Source organism: Bos indicus x Bos taurus, chromosome 28, assembly GCF_003369695.1.
Source record: "Bos indicus x Bos taurus breed Angus x Brahman F1 hybrid chromosome 28, Bos_hybrid_MaternalHap_v2.0, whole genome shotgun sequence".
In the NCBI taxonomy this organism is placed as follows: Eukaryota; Metazoa; Chordata; class Mammalia; order Artiodactyla; family Bovidae; genus Bos; species Bos indicus x Bos taurus.
The window spans coordinates 26,193,258-26,218,034 of NC_040103.1; the positions used below are offsets into that span (position 1 = coordinate 26,193,258).

A 24,777-nucleotide genomic window follows, 5' to 3' on the forward strand; every position below is an offset into this window, starting at 1 on the left:
TTGGCGACCCCATGGACTGGAGCCCACCAGGCTCCTCCATCCATGGGATTTTCCAGGCAACAGTACTGGAGTGGGGTGCCATTGCCTTCTCTGATGACCAACCTAGCATATTAAAAAGCAGAGACATTACTTTGTCAACAAAGGTCTGTCTAGTCAAGGCTATGGTTTTTTTAGTGGTCATGTATGGATCTGAGAGTTGGACTATAAAGAAAGCTGAGCACCGAAGAATTGGTGCTTTTGAACTGTGGTGTTGGAGAAGACTGAGAGTCCCTTGGACTGCAAGAAGATCCAACCAGTTCATCCTAAAGGAAATCAGTCCTGAATATTCATTGGAAGGACTGATGCTAAAGCTGAAACTCCAATACTTTGGCCACCTGATGCGAAAAACTGACTCATTTGAAAAGACCCTGATGCTGGGAAAGATTGAAGGCAGGAGGAGAAGGGGACGGCAGAGGATAAGATGGCTGGATGGCATCACTGACTCAATGGACGTGAGTTTGAGTAAACTTCAGGAGTTGGTGATGGACAGGGAGGCCTGGTGTGCTGCAGTCCATGGGGTAGCAAAGAATTGGACATGACTGAGTGACTGAACTGAACTGAACTGAAGAACAAGAGCCTGGGGCTGCCAGATTTTCTGGTTTTTCAAAAATGTCTAGAAGAATAGACATTTTGAGGCATTAGGTTTTTTTGTGTGTAGGGAAATGAGTTGTTGTGAGTTTCTGACCTGTTCTAAGCCTTCGTTTGGGAGGCTGTGTGCTGGTGGTTCTGTCTTCCCCCTTGCAACTCCAGCCACACCCCAGACTATGGCAAAGGCAGGGCCACTGAGAGTATAACAGGGGGTGGGCTAACCGTTTCCCTTTGGCTTCCAGGTTCCTGGGCCACCAGGGCCAGAGGGGCCTCCTGGACCTCCGGTGAGTTGGAAGGCTTGTCTGTGTTTCAGTTCACTGTGACTAGGCCCCTAACGTCCCCTCTCCATGGCAGTCACTGGGCTTAGCCTCAGCCTTAGGTCAACCATCGTCTATTTCCACGGAGGGATTTTCACATCCATGTGTCCCCTCCATGCTCCTCTTCCCTCCCACCTTAAACAGGCATCATCTCTGTGACACCAAGGAGCCTGGGTGTTGCCTGGTTTCCTGAAAGAGTTGACGGGCTTGACAGCCCCGAGGTCTGGTCATGGGGTCTGGTCCTTGCTTGCAGAAGTCAGAGTCACTCCGTTCCTTTGCTATCAGACTTCTGTTCTTCTCCTTCTATTCTGACTAACCAGCCAGCAGGATTAAAATAGAAAGTGACCCATTTAAAACTGACTCCACTAGGTTGGCCCTTCCGTAGTTACAGATGATAAGGCACCTTTAAAGGGACCCCTCTGCATTATACCTAGAGGATCCCTAAGCCTCCCCCCGGACCAATAGATGCTGGTGCCTGCCTCTGTGGGGTTCACAGTCCCCATGAGGATGGGTCACCCCATTGCCACTGGTACAGGTAGTAGCAGTAGCAATAATGGCAGTCACCAACATTTATTGAAACTTACGATGTGCCTGATACAATGCTAAGCATTTTGCACATATCAATTTATTTCACTTTTACTTGTTTCCCTCTGAATCTTCCTTTCATGACACTGAGTATTTTCTCAGGAGTCAGCTGTGGGGGCCACGGAGCGATTCTCAGTTAGTACCTGGCTGGGGAAGCCTGGCTCAGGCCTCACTCCAGAAAGCCCCAGCAGACCCCCTTTAGCATTCCCTTCTATCTCCCCGAGGTGGGGATCCCAGGCCAGGCTTTATACCCTATGCCCTTGCCCTTTTGCGGTCCAACTTGTGGACAACGAGATTGACTTAACCAGAAATGCAGTTCTGAGGTGCCTTGTTTTGATTCCAAATGCAGGGGCTCCAAGGCGTTCCTGGACCAAAGGTAAGATGATGTCACATGGCAGCTGCTGGGTGAGGGGGTGGAGGAAGGAGCCCTGTCGGTAAAGACAGAAAAGCGAGGAAGTGCTTCAGAGGCAGACCAGCTGACCCCTTCCCTAGATGGAATTATGTGACACTTTAGCCAATGGGATAGAATTAGGACAGAATAAAGTCCTGCGGTCCCATTAACATCCATCACTGATGCTGGACAGGCTTTGGATTTAGAATTTTCCCATCCATCAATCCACCCTATAGAGTGACAGGTTAGATTCTTAGCAAATGATGAGATCCTTTTTCCATGTAACCTACCCAAGACCCTTCACTCACCCTGAAGTATAGGTGGGAGACAGAGGGCGGCAGAACATGGGACCCCTTCCTGGAACCAAGCCCATTGGACTCTGGCCTGGGATTCTCCAAACCCCCTCCCCCAACATCGCAAATGGATACAAGAGGCTGCAAACTGCTGGCATGGGGAAGCCTGTGTCTCCTGCACTGACATTCTTCGGGGGACAGTTTCTTTCCCTGATTAGTCTGGGAGACTCAGGGATCCAGTGGCGGCATTTCAGGCATTTGCCAGCCAGGATCCCCAGCGTCCCAGTTTTTCTGCTATGCAAATAGTCATCTATGCCAATGCCTGACCTGGAACTGATGTGAGTTTGTCTCCTCTCTTGCCATCCCCTTTCCCTTTGGGGACCTCAAAGTTACTACAGAGACACAAGGGATTCTAACATGAGCGGAGCCAGGCTAAGAATTCAGTGATTCCTGGAGTCCCCAGCCAGCCACCCCTGGATCAGCCACCTCCACCTCCTCCCTCCTCTGTCTGTCCCCCTCCCCACCATCCACCCCTGTCTCCGGAACCCTAGAATGCGAGGGCGAGTTGTCTGGGCCATGCTCTTCTGTGATCTCGCCCATCTCCCTTCCCTGCAGGGGGAAGCAGGACTAGACGGAGCAAAAGGAGACAAGGGCGTCCAGGGAGAAAAAGGAGACCGAGGTCCTCTGGGATTACCCGTAAGTATCGTGGACCCTACGCACTGGTGTGAGGAGCCCAGCCTGGTGGTCCTGAGGAGGTGCTGAGCAGGGCCCCTGGAAAGACCACTGGAAAACTTGAGGTTCAAAAGTTGTGAGCATCCCGGAGCTCCATGGGGTTTTGCTTTCCCACCTGGACTAGACTGTGGGCTCGAATTCTCTTGCTGAGGGCCTCCTCTGGGCTGGGCCTGGCCTAGGTTCTGGAGGATTGTGGATTTGAATAAGATAAGTCCCCACCCCCACCCCAAGGAGTACCCAGCTGGAGAACCAGAGGGAGCCCAAGAACAGCCTTATTGTGCTCAGTCCTAATTATGCTCGTTTGAGGCAATAAAAATCTCCCTTTACCGGGGCCGAGCTTAGAGGACTTGAGAGTGCTGGGACAGTGGAGTGTTCTCCATCTCTCTCCTGCTTTCCCAGGCAGACTCCAGAGAGCCCCTGCTCTCTGCTCTTAAGCACTGGCCACAGCAAAAAGCTTGCAAAAAGTCAGATCTTCCTGTCCCAGCAGGCTAAGATCACTCACGTCTCGGTTCTCTGAGCTCTCTAATCTCAGCTAAAGGCCCCAGGTCAGGGTGGGGGCTGCTCGGCAGGCCTCTGCATCTCCAGATGTGGGGCCTGGGCTCAGTGAATTCCTGTGCCCCAAGCTCCAGTGGGAACCCCACTGGCCTGGTCACTGCCTTACCTGTCTCCAGGGAAGCACACGTCACCGCCCTCCCCAGAGCCCTGGGCTCCACCCTCCCTCACACCCCAGTGAGGTTGGCACACATTGTTTGTTTTTCAAGATCTGGAAGGAAACTTTAGGATTCCCTGTAATCATTTTATTAATGGGTCTGGAGAAAAAAGTGAGTCACTTGAATTCACAGATGAAGTCAATGGCCCAGCTGGGCCAGAAGCTGAGCCTCTACTGAGGCCACAGCCTTGCAAAGAGAACTTTTCCCAGCTACTGGGGCTCCCTCTCTCCCGAGCACAAGGCCAGCTCCCACTCCAGGAAACCGTAAAAAAGCAGGGGAACGATAGGAAGCCCAGTTGCCCCAGCTTGGCAGGGCTAAAAGGTCTGGTTAATGTAATCACAGTGACCAAACAGCAAGAGCAAAAGGTATGATTACACCTCATTACTGCATCAAATGTGGGAATATTTAAGGAGCTGATTTCGCCTGACAGACTACAGTAACTGATGACTTTAGCAGACACTTTTCCCATGTCTTAAGCTGTGTCCAGAATGATTAAGTGTTTTTTACTATTAGAGAGACTTCCAGTCCCCCACTCAACCACAAACCTCTCCTTGTTCACTTTCCTGGCCCCAACGACCCTAGTAAACATTGGGGAATTCAGTCAGAGGTTGACATGAAGACCAAACAGGTAATATAAACAAATAAAGAGCCAGAGGGAAGACAAAGGATCCAACTGTCTTTAATTTTTCAGCTTTTGATAGAGACAAGGGAACAGAGAAGTACTTTTGCTGGCTTAGGAAAACAGCAGAGCAAACAATATTCATAAAAGACAATTAACATGGACTTCAGAGGGACAGTAAGGAGCAGTGGGGATTATGGTTCCTGGAAACCGTGTGTCTCTTCTTAAAAGGCCCAATCCCTGCTCAGTTCAGCTGACTTGCCTTAGGGGAGTGAGGGTCCAGAATTTCTGCATACTCTAACTTTTCTAAGGAAGCCAGACATCTGGCATTTGATGGAATATCTCATTTTCTAATATTAAGTCAAAATTATTTGCAATACTACAACCCATATAGAATATGTTAGTGGTCCACATACGGCCCCAAAACCTCCAGTTCATGCCCTCTGCTCCAAACCGCTCAAGATAACTCAGTATTAATCCTGCATAGAGGGATTTCCCTGGTCTTATAGTGGGTAAGAATCCGCCTGCCAGTGCAGGGGACACAGGTTCAATCCCTGGTCTCAGAAGCTTCCACATGCCCTGGAGCATGTACCACAACTATTGAGCCTGTGCTCTAGAGCTTGGGAACTGCAACTGCGGAGCCCACATGCCTCGACTACTGAAGCCTGTGAGCTTAGAGCCCATGCTCTGCAACAAGAAGCCACCACAACGAGAAGCCCATGCACCATGTTCTTCATTCTGCATAATGAAGAATAACCCCTGCTCACCACAATTAGAGAAGGCTCACATGCAGCAATAAATAAATAAATAAATAATAATTACATACATATATATATACACACTGCATAGACAAGGTATATGGATGCTTAGCTCAAGTTCTATTTTTAGGCTTCACCTCCGTGTTTTAGTTCATACAGCAGCAACCTGTGTTTCCAGGCACATCCTACTGAGTTCTTCCTATTTACCCTGCAGAAGAGATTCTCCATGCGGGCTGTACACTGGAATCACGTGGAGATTTCAAGTGTGCTATTCCCCAGGACTCCCTCTTGGAGACTCTGTTTGAATTGGGCTGGGGTGGGCCCAGGCATCTGTATTGTTTAACATCACCCCCAGGAGATTCTGACGTGGTAGCTGGGGTTAAGAACCACAACTTTCTAGGCCATAAGCAAGATCAGTCCCAGGATTATGTGGTCCTAGGACTGAGAAGCAAGGCCCTGTGAAAAAGTGAAAGTGTTAGTTGCTCGGTCATGTCCAACTCTGCAACCCCATGGACTATAGCCCACCAGGCTCTTCTGTCCATGGAATTCTTCAGGCAAGAATGCTGGAGTGGGTAGCCATTCGTTTCTCCAGGGGATCTTCCCAACCCAGGGATTGAACCCGGTCTCCCACTCTGCAGGCAGATTCTTTACCATCTAAGCCACCAGGGAAGCCCCCTGACTGAGAAGCGAGGCCCTGAAGGATCCTACCACCTGATATCCTTCATCCAGGATGAAACAGCTCCCTTCCCCCCTCTTTCCTGGGGGTATTCCCCCACCTTTAAAATCCTGAGGCCTAGGCTCATTTCTGAGGCTCAGTTGGAAGCCATTCTCAAGAACTCAGTCTTCACTAGCCTAGAGTGTCCTAGCTACTCTCTCCCTGGCTGTCATGTCGGCATCATCAGCTCTCCTAGGTGGTTGAAGGAGCAGCATCATAGCCCAGCGCAGGAGCGAGAGCTCTAATTCCCACTGTCATATCACTGGATGCTGCCTAGTGAGTGGGTCTTAATAGCATCCCCCCTGCCAGCGAGTTTAATTCCAAGGGGTAAATGGCCTGAGACCTCTGTCCTAGGAGCAATCAGCTGCTCCTAAAGCCTCTTTTCCATAAAAGAGGTCCTGTCTGGGATAACATGAATGGATTGAGTTTGTGTTAAGCTTTGCCAACTGTAAAGTGCCAGAGAAATGTCAGGCAGCATGAGTATTATCATTCAAGGCCCAATTCCTCCCACCTAGTTGAAGCTGAAGTAGGCCAGCATCTACTGGATGTCGTAATCCAAAGCTGAGCCGCCTGTGTCCCCTAGTGTGGACTCACATCAGCAGGTGTGCAGAGGAGGCTGGGAAGACCATCCTTACTGGGGCCCCACCTGCCATGTCTTCCCCAAGTAAGACTGGCCGTAGAAGGATGCACTTGCTCTGGTTCAGACACCTCTCCATGATTGTACTTTCTGTATCTCTTTCCCTGGAACACTGCAGCCTCTTGGGAGAGAGGTTTCTGAGAGAGGGTGAAAGGAGAGAGGGGAGCAGGGGGCACAGAGGATCGGGATGGCCGTCGGCACTGATCTCCATCCGGCTTGCTCAGCAGTTGGCCACACTGCACTCAGTGTCTCCATGTTTTTGTTGGTTTTCATGTGAATACATTACCTGTCCTCCCAAGCTTATTTCTCCCATTTTGTTTGATGACCAGCATTTATGTCTGTCCAGAGTCACTGCTTCACTCACCTCTCCCCTCCCTGGTCCCTTTTTCTCCCTCCCGTTCCTCCCTTCCCCTTCTTCTGGTCAAACTGTTCCCTTTGTCCAGGGAGCTTCAGGTTTGGACGGCAGGCCTGGGCCACCGGTGAGTGTCACTTCTCCATTACCCCTCCACCCACCCCCACCCCACCCCACTCCTGGCCTATAAGCCCTTTCATCTGTCTTGCTGTGGCCTTGTGTTTGTTTTTTTTTTTTTTTTCAATAAATCATGGCTTATCCCACCACCGACACCAAAAAGTGACATCTGTGCTCAGTTCACAAGTGCTTATTCAGGCCTCTTGACCAAAGACCATAGGCCTTCATCTCCATTTCCCTGTTCATATATGCACACAGGGTCCTCACATCTGAGTTTCAAGACCACTGGATGTGGGGTGGGAGGCTGCTCCAGTAGCAAAGAATCTGTTCCTAAAGGAATGCTGAGTTCAGCCTGGGACTCAAGCCCTAGGGGTTTGGGCTGTGACTCATCCCCACCAAACACAACAGTGTCTGTATGTGCCCGTCATGCTGTGTTGTCTTCATCCTGTGAGCTCTGTCCATCTCCTGTCTGCCCACAAGGGCTTTCTAGTCCTGTGCAGCCACATGTATGTGGGTGAGGCCAGCACTGACGGGCGAGGGCGGGTGGGGCATAGATGAGCCATAGGCAAGTCCCAGCTTAGTGTTCTGAGAGCCTTTGACATCCATTCCTTCACCACATCTGCCTCACACCACAGTCCCTCTCTCTCTGTCCTCCTTGCACCCAGCACACCTTTCCCAGGTGGCCAGTCTGAGCTAGAGAGATTATCTGTGGCAGAAATCAGAGAAACCATGACTTCCTCTCAACTACTTAGTCCATTCATATTGGACAGAGGGGAGCAGTGCAATGTATACATTTATATTTTCTGTCCCCTTTGAACCTGAAGGTTTTTTTCTCATCAAATCAATAACAGAAAGTTAAAGGAAAATGTTTACAGGAAGAGTGATCCTGTCTTGCCAATACTAACATCTATTGGTCACTTCCTAGGTGTCAGGCCCAGAACCAAACGCATGCCACGTTTTCATCCATTCTAACCTGGCAGCAGCCTGGGAGGCAGACACTCCCGTTCTCATTCCCATTTTACAGGTGGGAAAATGGACTCTTAGGGAAACCAAGAAACTTCTCCAAAATCGCAGTTTATAGGCCTTTGAGGGAGGAGTTGAAGCTGACCAGTGACTTCAGAGTGCTATTCTGACACTCTGCCACAGACATCCACATCTTTCCCTCCTCCCTCAAAGGGGCCACCGCGAACATCATATGTCTCTTTTTTCCACTTAAAGTAAATCAGCCTTTGCCCACTTGCTCCCACCCAACCTGTCACAGCTACATCCCAGCACCACCAGGAACCGCCCATAGGCCCAGGCCCAGTCCTCATGTCCTGAGCAAGAAATACAATCACTGAGGCTGAGCAATAGGAAGCTCTGAATTATAGGTTTCGCCTAGCAGTGCTGTAAATCAGGAACCTGGAGAAGATGTTTAATTATGCCCTAGCAAGCCCCACTCTGTTTCTAAGCAACACAGCTCTGATCACCCCCACTGCCCTGTGGGGCTGCAACCCCAAGTCAGGGGCACGTAGGGCACACCTCCACGGCAGGCCAGCGTCAGCAGACATCCACTAATCTACTCTCCAATCCAGCCTGTCCCTCAGGGCCTGGGATGGGGACAGAAGGCCCGGCCAGAAGCAGAAGGCCAGGGCCCGCAGTGGGGGCGGGGTGGGGGTGGACGATGGCTGAATGACCCTCCCACGCCTGCCTCTGTGTGTGCGTCTGCATCGGTCTCTGTGGCATGAAGACCCTCCCGCTGCATGTGGAGCTGCGTCAGCAAAGGCGTGCCAGCCCCCAGCCTCCCCACCCCTGGGATGGCGTCAACTCCCTCCCGAGCGCTTCTGGGAGCAAACTAAGCAACTGTTCTCCTGCCTTTTTCAGCCTTGGCAAGCTTGGCTGTGACGCGAAAGGGTTTCCTTCCTCAAATCTGGCTCTGAGGCAGGGGGGAGAGCTCTCTCCCCGAGGCCCCCAAAACCAAACAGGAACGCGGCCCAGTCCAATGTCCACCCTGCACGAGCCGGGCCTCGCCAACCCTGAAAACTGGGCCTCTGGACCTTGCTCATCTTCAGGCATCGGGCGGGGATCCTGGGCTCCCCTTAGCATCAGGGCCCTCACCTCCGCATTTTCTCACCTCCCCAGGGTACTCCAGGACCAATCGGAGTTCCAGGCCCAGCGGGACCAAAGGGAGAGAGGGTGAGTGCCCAGCGAGGTAGACCAGGGGCCCCTCAGCCCCCCCTCTGCCTCAGGCCCTCAGTCCTGGTTCCTGCGACCCACAGGGCCACCGTGTCAGCCCAGCCGTCTCAGCCCCCATCTGTTCCTCCTAGACCCAGCCAGCGCCTCATGCACGTCTTCTCTTGATGATCCTCCCAGCCTGTGCGGGTGCAGCAGGCCTGGGGTGCTCTTTTTTTTTCTGGCCGTGCCACTCAGCTTGTGGGTTCTTAGTTCCCCAACCAGGGATCGAATCCATGCCCTCTACAGTAGAAGCTCTGAGTCCTAACTACTACCCCTGCCAGGGAGGTCCCGGGGTGCTCATTTTGTAACTACAAGTGAACAGAGACTTGGAGAGCTTCCTCCGCTCAGTTTCTGGTCACCTGGCTTCGCTCACAGGTGACTGGCGAGGCCCCAGACCCTGCTGTCACCAGACATGCCTGAACTCTGCAGTGACTTAGGGAAACAGCACAGAACATGGTGCCAGGTGGTGTTAGAAATCCTGGGGATGTCAAGAAGCCAGGAGACCTGCGCATCAGACCAGCTCTCGTGGGTCACTCTCCCACAACCAGTGCAGTGGGCTTGTGCAGGGGTTGGGGGAGGAAAGCTCCCCACACCAGCTCCTCCCAACCAGGCCTGGTTTCCACACTCTCAGGGCCTGGCATCACTGGAGAGCTGGCATGGGCACTGGACCTCTGAGTGGGCATCTGCTGGGCTCTCCACCTGTAAGAGCAGAAAGCCCACCCTGCTGACTCTGCCCACAGGAGAGGCTTTGTCTCTTTGGTTCTCAGACTACACAACGGGGGGAGGGTGAGGTGGGGGAGCGAGCTTCTGGAGACAGATGTGGGCTTCCCCGAGCTCTGCAGCCATTTGGAGAACCAGGGTGGCTGCTCTGAGGGGTGACACCTGCAGCTTCGGAGAGAAATCAGAGCTCTCTTTCTCTCCCCATTGCCCCCTTCCTTCTCTCTCCCTGTCTGCCTTGCCATGCCCATTTCCTGTTCCTTGGTCTCCTCCCCTGCTTCTGCCTCTGGCCAGCCAGTACGCCCGCCCCAACAAACAAATGTCCACAGAGGCCAGGATCTGTGGAAGAAGGGTGAGAGGAGCTCCCAAGCCCCCTCCTCAGGGCGTGTAGTCCATGTAGTCACCCCACCTTCCAACCAGCCCTTACTTCCTGGGAGGCTCTTTGAGGAGACTGGAGAGGTTGCCCAGGTTTCGTATGAAAACAGAAAGTGGCTGTCGGAAGGTTACCATGTCAGGGAAGGCTCATGTGTTCTTTCTCTGGTTTCAGGGCAGCAAAGGTGACCCTGGGATGACAGGACCAACGGGAGCAGCTGGGCTTCCTGTAAGTCTCATGGGATCAGAGGCTCCACCCGCCCGGGTCCCCCACCACAGAAGCACTGTCAAACAGAATACCCAGGGCCTGGAGCAAAAAATCTAGGGCCAAGCGAGGAGAATTCTCATCTCTGTGACAGATGAAGCAGCCAACTGCCACCAGCCCACTCTCTAGCACTCCCCTGCTGGGCTCTGCTCCAGGCAAACCCCGGGGTCCCTGGCCCCTGATAGGGAATCAGGTCCTCACCAGTGCGGACCATCTGGCACACATGGCTGAGCCTCTTCCCTGAAGGCCTCTGTGTTCGATGCAGTGAGGGTCTCACAGGTGACTGTGCCATGGCCCCTGCCCTCATGCAGGGACAGAGCCACGTCCAGATCACTAGACGGCAGGGAGACATCTCCCAAGACAGGCAGCTTCCCATTTGCAATGGACTTCTCCTTGCTGGGTTATAGAAGTCGGCTGCCTGGGAGGGGCAGGACTTTGGTTTCCCACCCACTTGAAGGTCGTACACTAATTGGGTTCCATACTCGGCAGTGCTTCGACACCTCCAGCCAGTCTTTGCTTTACATCCCTCTCCAGCAGAAGACAAGGAGGAAAAGAATTGAAAGCAGTCTTGTAGAGAGGTTTAGTCACAGCAACATTGTTTGCAAGAGCTAAAAATGTGAAGCAACCAAAGTGTCTGTAGATACATGAATGAATAATCAAAACGTGGTATATGTGTGCAGTAGCGTATTTTCCAGTCTTAGGAAGGAAACTCTGACATTCTACACTACGGTGAACCCTGGGGACATTTAAGTGAGATAAGCCAGTCACAGAAAGACAAATACTGTATGACTTCACTTATATGAGGTATTTATAGTAGTCAAAACCATAGTGACAGAAAGTAGAGCACTGATGAAAGGTGGAATGAGTAGTTACTGTCTAATGATACAGAGTTTTAGTTTTGCAAGGTAAAAAGAGTTTTGAAGATGGAAAGTAGTGGCAGTTACACAAAAATATGAGTGTACTTAATACCACTGAACTGAATGCTGAAAAATGGTTAAGAAGGGAAATTTTGTGCTGTGTGCTAAGTCGCTTCAGTCATGTCCAACTCTGTGCGACCCCATGGACTGTAGCCTGCCAGGCTCCTCTGTCCGTGGGATTCTCCAGGCATGAATACTGGAGTGGGCTACCATGCCCTCCTCCAAGGGATCTTCCCGACCCAGGAATCGAACCCACATCTCTTATGTATCCTGCATTGAAAGCCAGGTTCTTTAACAGTAGGGCCATATTTTACCACAATAAAAAAAATTGAAGGAAAAAATAATAGAGAACAACTTGCACCTTGAAAAGAGGGGCTCAGGAGTTTTGGAGTCATTTTTATAGCAAGAGGCAAGTGGGATCTAGGAACCCAAATCTGGTCAGTACTCTGACAACCCAGAGGGATGGGATGGGGTAGGAGGTGGGAGGGAGGTTCAAGAGGGAGGGGACATATATATATCTATGGCTGATTCATGTTAATGGATGGCAGAAACAAACACAATTATTGTTAAGTAATTATCCTCCAATTAAAAAAAAGAAGAAGAGGCAGGTGGGAAAGCCATGCAAACACCTGCCTATCCAGGAGCAGTCTTTGCTCCCATCTAGAAGAACCCGACCCCAGGCCAGGGTGTTGGCTGCAGAGTGAGAAACCAGAACTGTGTCTGACTTTACCCATAACTCATTATCTGTCTCTAGGTCAAGTTCCTTGAGCAGGTATTCTCCTTTGTCCCCCTTCCTTAAAATGGGGCTCATGAAACCTGTCTCTGATGAATTAGGCACCAGTAAAGAGCTTTATGTGGAGAAGGCAATGGCAACCCACTCCAGTACTCTTGCCTGGAAAATCCCACGGGCAGAGGAGCCTGGTAGGCTGCAGTCCGTGGGGTCGCGAAGAGTCGGACACGACTGAGTGACTTCACTTTCACTTTTCATTTTCATGCATTGGAGAAGGCAATGGCAACCCACTCCAGTACTATTGCCTGGAGAATCCCAGGGACGGGGAGCCTGGTGGGCTGCAGTCCATGGGGTCACACAGAGTTGGACACGACTGAAGCGACTTAGCAGCAGCAGCAAAGAGCTTTTTAAGCCTGGAAGGAAGGACTGTGTGGCCATCCTGTGTTTTCTCCTTAACATGTTTTTGTTTCTCTGATTTATTGCAGGGTTTACACGGACCACCCGGGGACAAAGGAAACCGGGTCAGTCTGAGTCCTCACACTTTGGCTCTGATCACTAATGTCTTCATGGCGAGGTGGAATGACCAACTGGGGATTCCTGACTCAATGTGGAAATACAGTTTTTCCTGATAAATCATTCTAAATTAAAAGACTTTCTAGTGAGGGGCTTAATTCGTGGCACTCAGGGAGCCTAGGGACCTAATCCTGAAATTGTAGCACGTATTTTTCCACGAGGAAAGGGGAGGCTGAGTCCCAGGGCGGCCATCAGATTAGCATTGCCATTCAGTGACAGGAGTCACAAGCCCAGCTCTCTCTAGGTTGCCCTGATAATGGGCCCCTAAACGAGATTTTTACATCCATCATTGCCGAGTCCTCGTCTTCTGACACCCAGTTTTACCAGGCATCCCAGGTCACTGGTGAGAGAGAAAATAAATCCCAGCTCCAAGAACAAGCAGACAACTGTTGTACACAGGCAAACCTTTTAAAAGGATCCCAGCCGTTGCTTCTCTTGGAAAGAGTCGGCAGGACTATGACATGAGTCACGGCTTTCAGGACCCTGCTCCTCCTTTAGTTTCTGCCATCTTCACCAGGACACAGTCCTGAGTGTCCACGGCATCCACAGCCACCTGACGGCCACATGGCACACTGGTGCCCAGGAGCAGTCATCGCACAACATCTCACCAAGGGCTGGCCTTTGCTTCCTTTCTAGAACGTCTTGTTGGCTGCCTCGTCACGGTGGTTCTCAGTGGGGTGCACGTCCCCTAGAAGGCCAAGAGCATCTTCTAGTGGGAATAATATTCCAGGATCTTAGAGGTAGAAGAAGAGTAGGAAGAACAGGAGAAACATGCTCCAAACTATGATAAGACGTTCTGAGTCCCCACGAGAGTTAGACACAGAGCACGGGACTTGCAGAAGCCTGGTCTTCTGGCTCGTCTTTGAACACTGATAATAGAGCGTTCATGAATAGAACATGCCAGAATCGGTACATTTATATCTGGCATCAGCACCAGTCTCTTCCATTTAAGATGGATTTACTGAACAGTTCCATATTCCTAAAGTTTCCTTTCTGACAGCTGGTCAGAAGCAATCCATTTATCCCATATATTCTATGAACAGGAAAGGAAAGGCAAAGCTACCCTCTCAGACTGTCCATGAAAAGCCCATCGTTGCTTCGCTGTTGCTTGTGGAGGTGAAGCTGGAGATGTTCAAAGCCCCTCACGCCCACTGGCTATGCAAGGGGGCTCCTAAACTTTGCCTCACATCACACCTGGGGCACCCCATCAGAGAGGCTCAGAATAAACCACTGGAATAAACAGACCCACTTCCAGAAATGGGCCAGCCAGTTACGGCGGCCTGGAAAGCCCACCTCCAACACTGGCATCCGAGAGTTCAGGCCACTAAAATAATTGATCATTCCACCTCTCAGTTGGCATACTAACCTCCTTTCTAATTTGTTTCTGGAGTGTTCTGGTTTTCTTTGTTATGTTCAGTTAATACTTGTCAAGCCTCTTTCTTAAGACTTTTCAGTTGGCTTGAGGCACTGGGCCATTTGAAAGCTACAAAACCAATCTTTCCAGTGGTGGTGACTGTGTGGCTCTAGAGGCAGAAGCGAGGCAAGAAAATGCCCTTGTCAGGACTTCCCTGGGAGTCCAGTGGTTAAAACTCTGCCCTTCCAATGCAGGGAGCTCGAGTTGGGGAGCTAAGATTCCACACATCATGCAGTGAAGCCGATAAATAAAAATTTTCAATGCCCTTGTCACAGATGGAGAGATGGTGGGAGGCTGGTGGCTCTGATGCTTAAAGAACCGAGGTCATTGAATGAGCCACTGAGGCCCCATGATTCAGTGGGAAAATATTTCTTCTCCAGATCCTATTCTAAGGTTTTATATACTTCTCCCCTGTCCCACATATAAATTAGCAATATGTCACTTAGTAAAAATCAAGTCCAGAAAACAGGCAAGTTACACGAACCTTCCTTGGAGTGCCTCATAAAAAACCAGTAGACTTCTTCCAAAGGGCAGGTCTCCAAATCAAGGGCCAGATAATTCTTCCGTCCAAGAGATCTGACTCTCAGGAGCCAGAATGTCCTAGAAGAGTACCCCCGACAGCTCGCCTCCTCTTTCAGACCTCTTCACACCACTGGCCTTAATGGGGCTTTTGAGGGGAGAGATGAGCGCTTGGTGATAAAAGCCTCCAAAATGAAGAAAGGTCCAAGCAGAGTCAGCTCTGTGCCATGACCAGTTTTTTCTGGCACCTGGAAACTCAGAAGGCTGACACTTTGGTCTAGGGAAAAGGCCAGAAGTGCTTAGGTGATGCTCAGGTTGGAAGTTTCATTACTGCTTGTGGAGGTGAAGCTGGAGATGTTCAAAGTCCTTCATGCCCACTGGCTATGGAAGGGGGCTCCCAAACTCTGCCTCACGTCACACCTGGGGCACCCCATCAGAGAGGCTCGGATGGGTGCCCCAGGTCTGTTATCCTATCTCCGAGTGACCCAAGACACAGCCTTAAGAACAAGCTACTCCAAGTCCCACTAGAGAATGGTCTTGGGGCCTCCTTCCTGCTCATGGAAGGAGGACGGTCCTCATGGTGGTGGGCAAGGCCCAGAGGCCAAGACTGGCAGTTTTCTTAGGGGACACACATGCCAGGGGAAAGAGTCTGTCCTTGTCACCAGGGGCATTCTCCTTGTCCCTTAACAGCTCTGTGAATTTAGCCCGAGAGCCACTTTTAGGATGAAAAAATTCATCACAGGGTAAAGGGTGGTGTGAATTTGGCAATCGGGGCATCAGGAAAATTGGGTTTCACTGTGGGGCTTCCTGCAAACCAGCCAACTGAAAGGTCTGGGAGCATTCATGCAGCTTCTGTCACTCTCCGAGAGGTGCCGTCTGCAATGTGTGTGTGTGTGCAGGTGTGTGTGTATGGGAGAGTGCATGCGTGTGCATGTATGTACATGGCTTGTGTGCATGCATGTGGGTGCGCATGCATTTTTGCATCTTGCTTCCCCAGGTCCCCTTGCCTCCTTCCTCTCCCCAGTCTGCTCTCTCTTGGCCTGGGCCTGCTTCTTCCTCCCTTTACTCCCTGAATATTTCTCCCTCTAGATAGGTTCACCCATTATAATAATCCCATAGCCTCATCCTTTCCCTTCCAGTCCTCCAGCTTCAGTTTATTTCCTCTAAAAGCAGTGTTGTTCATTTTTTAAGAACGCCCTGCCACTTGATTCTGCCTGCCCCCCTCCCATACCAATTTGACACCCCTCTGCACCAAGGCAGAGGGGTCCTCTTGGGAAAGGGAGCAGCGAGGATGTAGGTGAAGTTACAACTCTGATGACCCAATAAGGCCACTTCCTGTGCCCTTAGAACCTGACAGCCCAGAGTGCAAGTTTCCCATCCTGAAGGGACCTCGGCTAACCCTCTGCCCCCCACAGGCCCATCATCAGGACCTGCAGAGCCCCACTCCCTGGAGCTGTGCTCACACTCTGAACTTAAGGAACTGTGCTCACTTTTGTGCTGGCCTCACCCAGAGTATAAGGGGCACCTACCTGAGAAAGTTTCCCACAGGGCTTCTTCATCCAAATAGCAAGTGGTTTCGCTTGTCCACTGTCTGCAGGTTAACTGTCCCATGATTTCCTCATTGGTGGGCATATCTTAGAGCCAATGCCATGACACCTAAGATGCATAGACACATTTCCTCTTAAACACACTAAGTAGGCATTTGCATTTTAGAAAACTCACTTAGAAGGATGTGTTGGCAATTGCAGGTAACCTCTGAAATCAAGAAATGTGGGTAATTTTCAAAGGCCTGGAGAAACATCTTAAGTATTCTTATCCATTGCCTCCCTCTAAGGAACCCTGTAGCCTTCCACTGCTGGAACACTGTAGACAGGAGGCCCAGCCTCCGACGGCAGCCTTGGCTCCTACAGTGGCTGACAAGAAGTGACAACTGTTACTGCTCTTATTATGAAGCTGCTGTCATGACTGAGCACATACTATAGGCCAGTGCATGCGTGTGTGCTAAGTTGCCTCAGTCGTGTCCAACTCTTTGCAACCCCATGGACTATAGTCTGCCATGCTCCTCTGTCCATGGGATTCTCCAGGCAAGAATACTGGAGTGGGTTGCCATTTCCTCCTCCAGGGGAACTTCCCGACCCAGGGATTGAGCCTGCATCTCTTACGCCTCCTGCATTGGCAGGCAAGTTCTTTATTGCTATGGTGGTTTAGTCACTAAGTCGTGTCCAACTCTTGGATTCTTGCGACCCCATTGACTGTAGCCTGCCAGGCTCCTCTGTCTATGGGATTCTCTAGGCAAGACTACTGGAGTGGGTTGCCATTTCCTCCTCCAGGGGAACATCCTAACACAGGGATCAAACCTGGGTCTCCTGCATTGCAGGCAGATTCTTTACCAACTGAGCTATGAGGGAAGCCCTTTATCCCTATATGCCAGTATTAAGCACTAAATGTGCACAAAGACCTCGCAACAATGTTCTGAGGGAGGTGCTATTATCCACACTTTACAGATGAAGAAACTGAGGCTCAGAGAGGTTAAGTAAGCTCCCAAAGTCTCGCGGCTGAGAAGAGGCAAATCCCGTTCAGCTGCAAGCCTTCTCTCTGACCATTAGGCTACCCACCCCGAGACACAGTGAAAGCCCCCAAGCCTGAGACAACCGGCCTTCAATAGAGGAGAGCTCCAGGGAGACTTCCCAGGGGCATGCTTGGTCCCTCATAAGGAAATCCCACATATAAAACCCCAACTCAAATTCATTACACAGAGTTTCCCACAGCCCTTCTTTAAATGTAGAGTGACCTTGACACATGTAAAATAGGGTTCAGTTTAGAAAGATGATGTTTGCTGAAGCTTTTCAGAAACAAATGAATTCCTTGAGTCAACATATCCGTATACAAGTAGCTGCCCATGACCTCAGACCAGGATGGGCCAGAGAACGGGAGGACCCAGCTGAGAACCTAGACACACAACATACACACATGCACTTGTACACACACACAAGCTCATGTACTACCATGTGTGTCGCACGTGCCTGCATGCCAGGTTCACACACACACACACACACACACACACACACACACACCAGGGCTCTGAACAAAATCACCCTGCCTCCTAAGAGAATGTCAAAGGGATGGACCCAACTGGGACAAAAGCTGTTAGGGCAGACCCTTTTTCTCTAATATGAGTGATCTATGATGATCTTTATTTATTTTTGGCTGTGTGGCACATTGGATCTTAGTTCCCCGACCAGGAATCGAACCCACACCCCTTGCATTGGAAGATGGGAGTCTTAACCACTCGACCTCCAGGGAAGTTCCAGATCCCTTAAAAAAATGAACCCTCAAAGAGAAGGAAATGGGTCCCCCTGTCCATTATATAGATGCATTCCGGGCTCAGAATTAGTATCACCCATCTGCACTTCCTCCCACCTCTGGCTCTCAGCCCTACTGACCCACACACACACCTGCCTTAGCCAAATACTCAGGTTCTTTGTGGGGTGGGGTGGACACTGATCCCTAATCCTGTTGAGGAGACTATCCTAATTGAGAGAATCTATTTTCCCCTCTTTTTTTTTATTCTGTCTCTAACCTTAACACATGAATGATCCTAAAGTTTTGATGTTTTTTTTTTTTTCTTGGACTAAACCATTATTTACAGGGGGAGAGGGGGAAGAAAGGCTCTAGAGGGCCTAAGGGGGATAAGGGAGACCAAGGAGCGCCTGGATTAGATGCCCCCTGTCCATTGGTATGTTTCCATCTATCACTTGGTTTTTCTGGTTTTTCCTGGAGGTTTGCAAGCTGGAAACAAAGAAGGCAAATAAACTAAGATGAAAACCGAATGACTCCATTGACACCACCAAAACCGGTCTGTTCATGTGGCCGATGAAATTCTGCCTGCTGTTGGTGTTGCCTTAAAACCACAGCTGCAAGCAATTCCCACTAAGTCCCTTCCCTTTGAAGATGCTGAACAATTGATGTGTGGAAATGGAGACACCACATGGAAAGGGATTTGGGAGCAGGCCTCGGCTCTTAGCTCCGGGATGGCTTTGGAAGCCAGGGTAGCATTTGTGAACCACCCCCGTTTGCCTTCTTTGTTTTGGGGCCACCTCTGTGGCCAGCAGTTCAAGTCATCTGAATTCCCACTTGGTCAGGATGCAGGACGCCAGGGCTAGCATCTCCTGAGGGTCACCTTTGTCCCAAACGGGGCAGAACGAGGCCAGAGAGGGGCTTTTATATACAGCCTCTCAATGCCCACCAGCCATCCGGCCAAAACCTGCAAAACTGCAGACCAAGGTCAGTAGACACACACCCCCAGGAAGCCTTCCCAAAACAGCCAGTGAGGAATGATTCATGGCACATTGCTGGGCTTCTCAAGTGTCCCTCAACCCATTGGAAGGTCCTGAAATTATGATGCATTAAGTTGAAGCTCGTGTGTGTTGACGCCAGTGCGTCTCTAAATAGAGAGGGGGCTGGAAGGACACGTCGCCAAGCTCAACATTCCTGGATCCAGAGAGAGCACAAAGGCTGAATTGGGAAGGCGGGAATCAACTGGGGTTTGAGGTTTACCTGTAGATGCCCTAAGGGTCCTGCATCCTGGCCAGGATAAGACTGGGCCTCTCCACGCCACAGGCGGAGCTGGCCAGCCTTGACCGAAATAATCATCGTGGTTGGTTTTGTGAACAGGGACACCGAGGTTTTAAAGGAGAGAAAGGGGAGCCGGGGTTACCAGGGCTGGACGGACTGGATGCCCCGTGCCCATTGGTATGGCATCACCCTCCCTTGCCTGCATGGCCAGTATGGCCTTCCTCACGTGTGTGGTTTGTGCCTGTGTGCCTCTCCAACTGCCCTCCACACTCCTGCTCCCTCCATCTGGCCTCCGCTTCCCACCTCTTCACTCTGTGGACACCAAGGGTCACCCTGCCTTGGCTGGCCCTCAGGGGCTCCTGCACAGCCCCCTCTTGCATGCAAAGTCTGCCAGGAGGCTTCTTTTTCTTCCTCTTGCAGCCGCTTCAAAAGCCCATCACCTTAATGTGAGCTGGTCCTACCCACCCAATGCCAGCTTTAGCTGCATCGGACCCTCCTTTCAGAACAGCTTCTAGACAAAACTGCCACCAGAAAGGAAGCCAGGGAAGTAGAGTCTCTGCATTAGCTCTCAGGACTGTGACTTCTCTGCCTTCACACACTGCAGTTAGTTGGATGAACATTTGAATGAGATGCCCAAGTTGGCCCCATGTCCCTCTCCACACCAACATCTCACTATTTAGCAGAGGACAGATGGACACCCTTATAAACACAGGGAAGAATGAGGAGTTCTAGAACCAAAGTTAGAGGAGGGGGTACTCTGCCTGACGTTCCAGCACAGACCTGGGATCACTGTCCAGGTGACACCCCAGTACGAAAGGATGGTCCAAAATCAGGATTCTAGATCCTAGAGGGTTCATCCTTTTCTGCTTGAATCCCAGAAGATGCTGCAAGACCCTCCCTTGGCTTCCTCTTTTTTTCCCCTATCTTTCAGTGGTTTGCCACCAAAAAGTCTAGAAGAACATGGAAAGGTTGAGAATGTGGTTAAGGAAGGGACGGGAGGAGACAGGGAGGAAGGGAGACATCGGGGACCCACTCCCAAGCATAAGACCTGCCTAAGTGACTACAGTTCTGGTTCCCAAGGTCCAGTCCCTCTCCAGGCAGGGACCTTCTAGGCTTCTACAGCAATCCTTTCAGCGCACTATGGGGGAAGCAGAAGATGGCCCTTCATTCCACGGCAGTTTGCTCACAAGCTTCCTGCCCCCCCTAAATTTCCCAAGGAGGTCTGGAGCTCGTGGAGCTATTTTCATACCAGTAATTGTCAGATGAGAATTCCCAGCCTCACATCCCCACTCCAGAGTCACACAGGAATTATCTTGGGACAGAGGAGAAAAAGCTATAAGAAAAGATGCTATGTGACCCTGACAGGTGACCACAGAGCCCCTTGAAGGGACTTTCAGGGACCAGGAGAGGCAGATTAAGCTGACAGAGTGGCTGCTTCCTGTCCCCCACCCGGTCTCCTGAATCCTCAGCATGCAGCATGCACCTCACAGGCACCTTTCTCAGCCATGGAATCTCCCACGCCCTCCACGGCACCTCCGCTGATCATCAACCAGTCATCCCTTCTACCACAGCCTTTTCCAGGATCCCGAAATCTGAGTTCTGCCGGCTGCAGCCCTGGCTCCTCACCCTGCTCTTCACCCACACACTGCCACTGCACCCCCTCCCTGCCTGCCCAGCCCTCCTCTGTCCCCCCTGCCACCGTCCACGTGCCAATGGGAAGCCGCTGTGGTCCGCGGAGGCGCCTGTCCCTCCCAGAGTCCATGGGAAGTGTTGCGCTATGGCGGGCTGGGAAACGGGACCCAGGTCTTCATGGAACCCTGGGATGCACCACCTTCCCCTGCAGAACCTCCCCAACCCAGAAGGGATGGTGAAAGTCACCTTGATTTGACCTTTAATGCAAACTGGCATTTTCTCCAATAATGTATCATTTGTCTTAATTTTGCTCTGGAAGTTTACGTACCTTCCCTTTCTTGTTTGGCGTTGTTGCTGTTTGCCGTCTCCTGCATTGTGTTACTGTGGGCGTGGGGCAGTGGGCGGCAGGGGCGGGGGTGGGGGAGAGGCGGCGCTATTGATCAGGATTTTTAGTACAAGGTAACTAGACTTCTTCAGCACCCGTGCAGGGCCAGCTGTCTGCTGGGCTCCAGGTGAGCAGTTTCCGCGCCTGTCATGGGTGGATGAGTAGGTTCAGGCATAGGGGGCTCCCATTCCAGCCCCTCGGGGGCTGACCACTTGCTCGGGTCTCCTGAAACCCTGTGAGCATCTCCTTCTCTGCCCTGGAACCTGGAGTTCTAGAACCTGGGCTGCAGTTCTAATAGACTCAGACTGAGAACCAGATCGCTGCCCTGGTTCAGCCTCATCCTCCCTGCCTGCTCCTCAGGGGTTTCCAGTTTCCCCCAGGGCGCACCAGAGCAGCCAGGACAGCCGGGGGCGGAGGAGACTCAGGATGTCCTGAGGCTTCAGGTGCTCAGCGGGTGCACCAGCAGAGGGGACAAGTGGCCCCTGGTGGGTTCTCATCCTACCACTGCGCAGCCCCCCAAGTCCCATGAGACAGCAAAGGCTGTGCCGGGAGCCCCGCCTCCTTGCTGAAGGCACCTCAGCCCCACGGTGAAAGCCTGCGAAATCAACCCTCCTCCTCCTTATTGATCAACAGATGGGAGCTGCCTGGATGTCCGCCCCCAGCTGCTAAGGAAGAGAGAGAAATCAGAGAATGAGAGAGTGGGGTGTGTTCGTTCCATAGAGCCGCACCTTCCCCAGGTTTTATGGAGGAGGAAACTGAAGCCTCCAGGTGCTGAGTGGCTTGCCCACAGGCACTGCACACCCAGTACAGCCAGAGAGGAGACCAGCAGGCCTCCGGACTGTCCTCTCCACCACGCTCAGGTCGCCTCTGCTCACGGGCCCACAGGCGATAGGACAGCCCATCTCAGCTTTGAGCTGTCACTACATGTGAGCTCGGCCTGCAAGCAGACAGGCGGGCTTGCTTCCTGCCTCCTTCCGAGGCTAGGCCCTGGGGTAGAGAAGAGAAACAGACAATATCAGGTGGGCCGCGCCCTTGTTCCCCTTATCCTGCTGCTTGTTGGGCCATCCCGGTGAGTCTGAGCCGTCTGCCTTTCTTCCTCACTGCAGGGTGAAGATGGCTTGCCAGTCCAGGGCTGCTGGAACAAGGTAAGCTTTCCCGGGGTTCCAGGGCCTCAGGGCAGAGTTGTACGTGGGCTCCATTTTCTGCCGTGGGATAAAGCATGCACGATTTCCCTTCCAGGCCTTCCTGCAGATGAGGCAGCAAGACATGGGTCCAAAAAGGAACAGTCCCAAAACCAGGGTGCCCGTTAAACATTCCACTCACTGCATGCATTTGAGAACATTTAAAAATGGTTTTTAGGGCATCAGCAAACCCAGTGTATGGAATTTCCATGTTCCTGGACAGATGACATCTTTATGCTTCTTGAGGTTAATTTATACCATACTTCTTCTACAAGGAATTCTAAACCATGTTTCAAAATCAGTTATCATTAGCTAGTCTCATAGTGTTCATAAGAGGCCGTTTAAGCCAGATGATGACGTTTATCCAGATGTAGGAAATCTCAGTTGCTTTAAGGATAAAGTCATATGGATTCTATACCTCCTCACAGAGACCTGCCAGCTCGTCATTCAACCCTTCCTCTTGAACTTAAATAGTCAGAGTTTCACGCTTCTGCACATCGAGACCTGCCCACCCTCTCTTGGAGTCCCACAGTTCCTACCAACAGGGAGGTTTCATTTGTTCACGCTTGCCTTTGGCATTTGTCATCATTAAAGCCACCTGACACCAAAGGGCTGTGCCCTCAACAGAGTCACCCGACTCATCCAGGGCCCCCAATGTGCAAGGCTCCCCGGCATGACCAGGGCCATTGGTTTCCTAATCCAGAAACCCAACTTGGTCTTGGAAAAGGCAGCACCTGCCATGCAGTCCCACCTATGGCTTCCCTTCACCTTCCTCCTGTTCAGAGACTTTTCAACAGCCCTCCACCACCACTGTCTCAAGATCTTGGTTCATTCTCATTAACGAGCTGAAGATCCTTACCTGTCCAAGAGTTTGTGCTTAACTAATCCAGTCCTGCCCAGTGACAGCACTCACTTACAGTGAGATGAATCCACTCCTCTGGCTAAGTGTCCACCATCTCATTAGCTCACAAGATTCGGTAAAAGCAGTGAAACCACCAAGACACCAAGCTGTAGGTTGAGCATCTACTCACCCAGGTACCTAAAACACCCCCTAGCCAGAGAGAGGAAAAGCTCTGCTTTCAAGGGAGATTCCTCCCCAGGAATCTGTCTGTCACTTCATCCTCTTGGTTAATTCCCCTAGACCTAGTTAAAGCTCCAAGAAGCAGGAAAGAGGTGTGTCCCCTAAGAAAAAGATTTTCTTCTTCAGGGTTGCTGTGGATGGTTAGGAGATAGAAATGATTGAGCTTAGCAGGGGAAGAAAAGCTACTCTCGAGAGGTACAATGTCTGGGAGAAGCAAGAAGCAGCTGGAGAAGCAAGAAGCAGCTAGAGAGCCTGATGTCTATTGATGCACATCATGAATTCATTCTGGGAAGATTCGGTAATTCAACAGCCAGGCCTCCAAAGGCTGCATAGAGAGAAAGTGCCCTCTAGTGACCAATGAGGGGAATGACTGGAAAGAAAAAGTGTTAAATAGTTTCCCACTGGATGCTGACAGTCAGCACCAGGGTCTTGGAGGAGGGGGTTCCCGGCTCCCCCAGGTCCCCTATCCAAAGCTCTCCCATCCAACCCAGAACGAGACCTACCTCACTTCCCACAAGGGAAATAAACACCCACAGACACTAACCCCGTGTTGTTCTGTGTTTGTTTTTGTTTTGCAGTGATGCCTCTAACCTGGGATTGGCCTGTGTGTGTGTTTGTACATAGAATATTTATTTTTATACAGTTTTCACTTTTTGAAAATGCCCGAAGTATGATGCATCTTACAGATTATTTTTTAAAAAAGGAAAACCTGCATATTTTGTACAGAAAATACCAACCTCTTCCCTTTTGTTTACAAGATGTTTTGCATACGTCTAAGACTCTAATACACTTTTCATTTGTGAGTATGGCTGTACGTTTGCATGATATTTGTGCACACTTATTAAGTATTGAAGCTTAATAAATTATTGTGTTCCAGTGCCAAAGGGGGCCAACCAGCACTCAGGTGCTGGCTGGTTTGTGTGTGACGTCACAGATACAAGAAGGTCCATGGTGTTTGTTAAGCTAGGTGTGTCTCAGAATATTTTAAACGCTTATGGATTTTCACTATTAAAAAAAGTGAAACGTGGAAATTCTTGATCCTGATTCATCACTAAATTAATTACATTCTTTTCTTGTTAAATCAGGAAGTCCCAGAAGCAGGGGTCCTCACAAATATAATGGTTTGAGGACTTCCCTGGTGGCCCAGGGGTTAAGACTCTGCACTTCCACTGCAGGGCACAAGGGTTTGATTCCTGGTCCAAAAAGTTCTACATGTCTTGCGGTGTGGCCAAAAAAAAAAAAGAAAGAAAGAAATATAATGGTTTGAACCATTTTAAGTCCAACAGAGGAAGGGCCAGGACTGTATTAAGCGACATCTTTTGTAATGTACCCCACGTTCATGACAGCTC

General features: G+C 50.8%; 1 protein-coding gene across 18 annotated transcripts in view; it reads left to right on the forward strand.

Annotated features, from left to right (window-relative positions):
- COL13A1 (collagen type XIII alpha 1 chain) overlaps positions 1-24,459 on the forward strand; it is a 152,638-nt gene extending 128,179 nt beyond the window's left edge. For 6 of the 18 annotated variants that reach the window (XM_027530643.1, XM_027530642.1, XM_027530646.1 and 3 more), the window contains 8 exons: positions 870-911; positions 1,879-1,905; positions 2,829-2,909; positions 6,828-6,863; positions 8,975-9,028; positions 10,332-10,385; positions 12,554-12,589; positions 19,249-22,259. In XM_027530643.1, coding sequence (XP_027386444.1) covers positions 870-911; positions 1,879-1,905; positions 2,829-2,909; positions 6,828-6,863; positions 8,975-9,028; positions 10,332-10,385; positions 12,554-12,589; positions 19,249-19,599 — 681 coding nt within the window. In that variant the 3' untranslated portion in view covers positions 19,600-22,259. The other 12 variants (XM_027530655.1, XM_027530650.1, XM_027530657.1 and 9 more) reach the window with 5 other exon arrangements.
- The last annotated feature ends 318 nt before the right edge of the window (positions 24,460-24,777 follow it).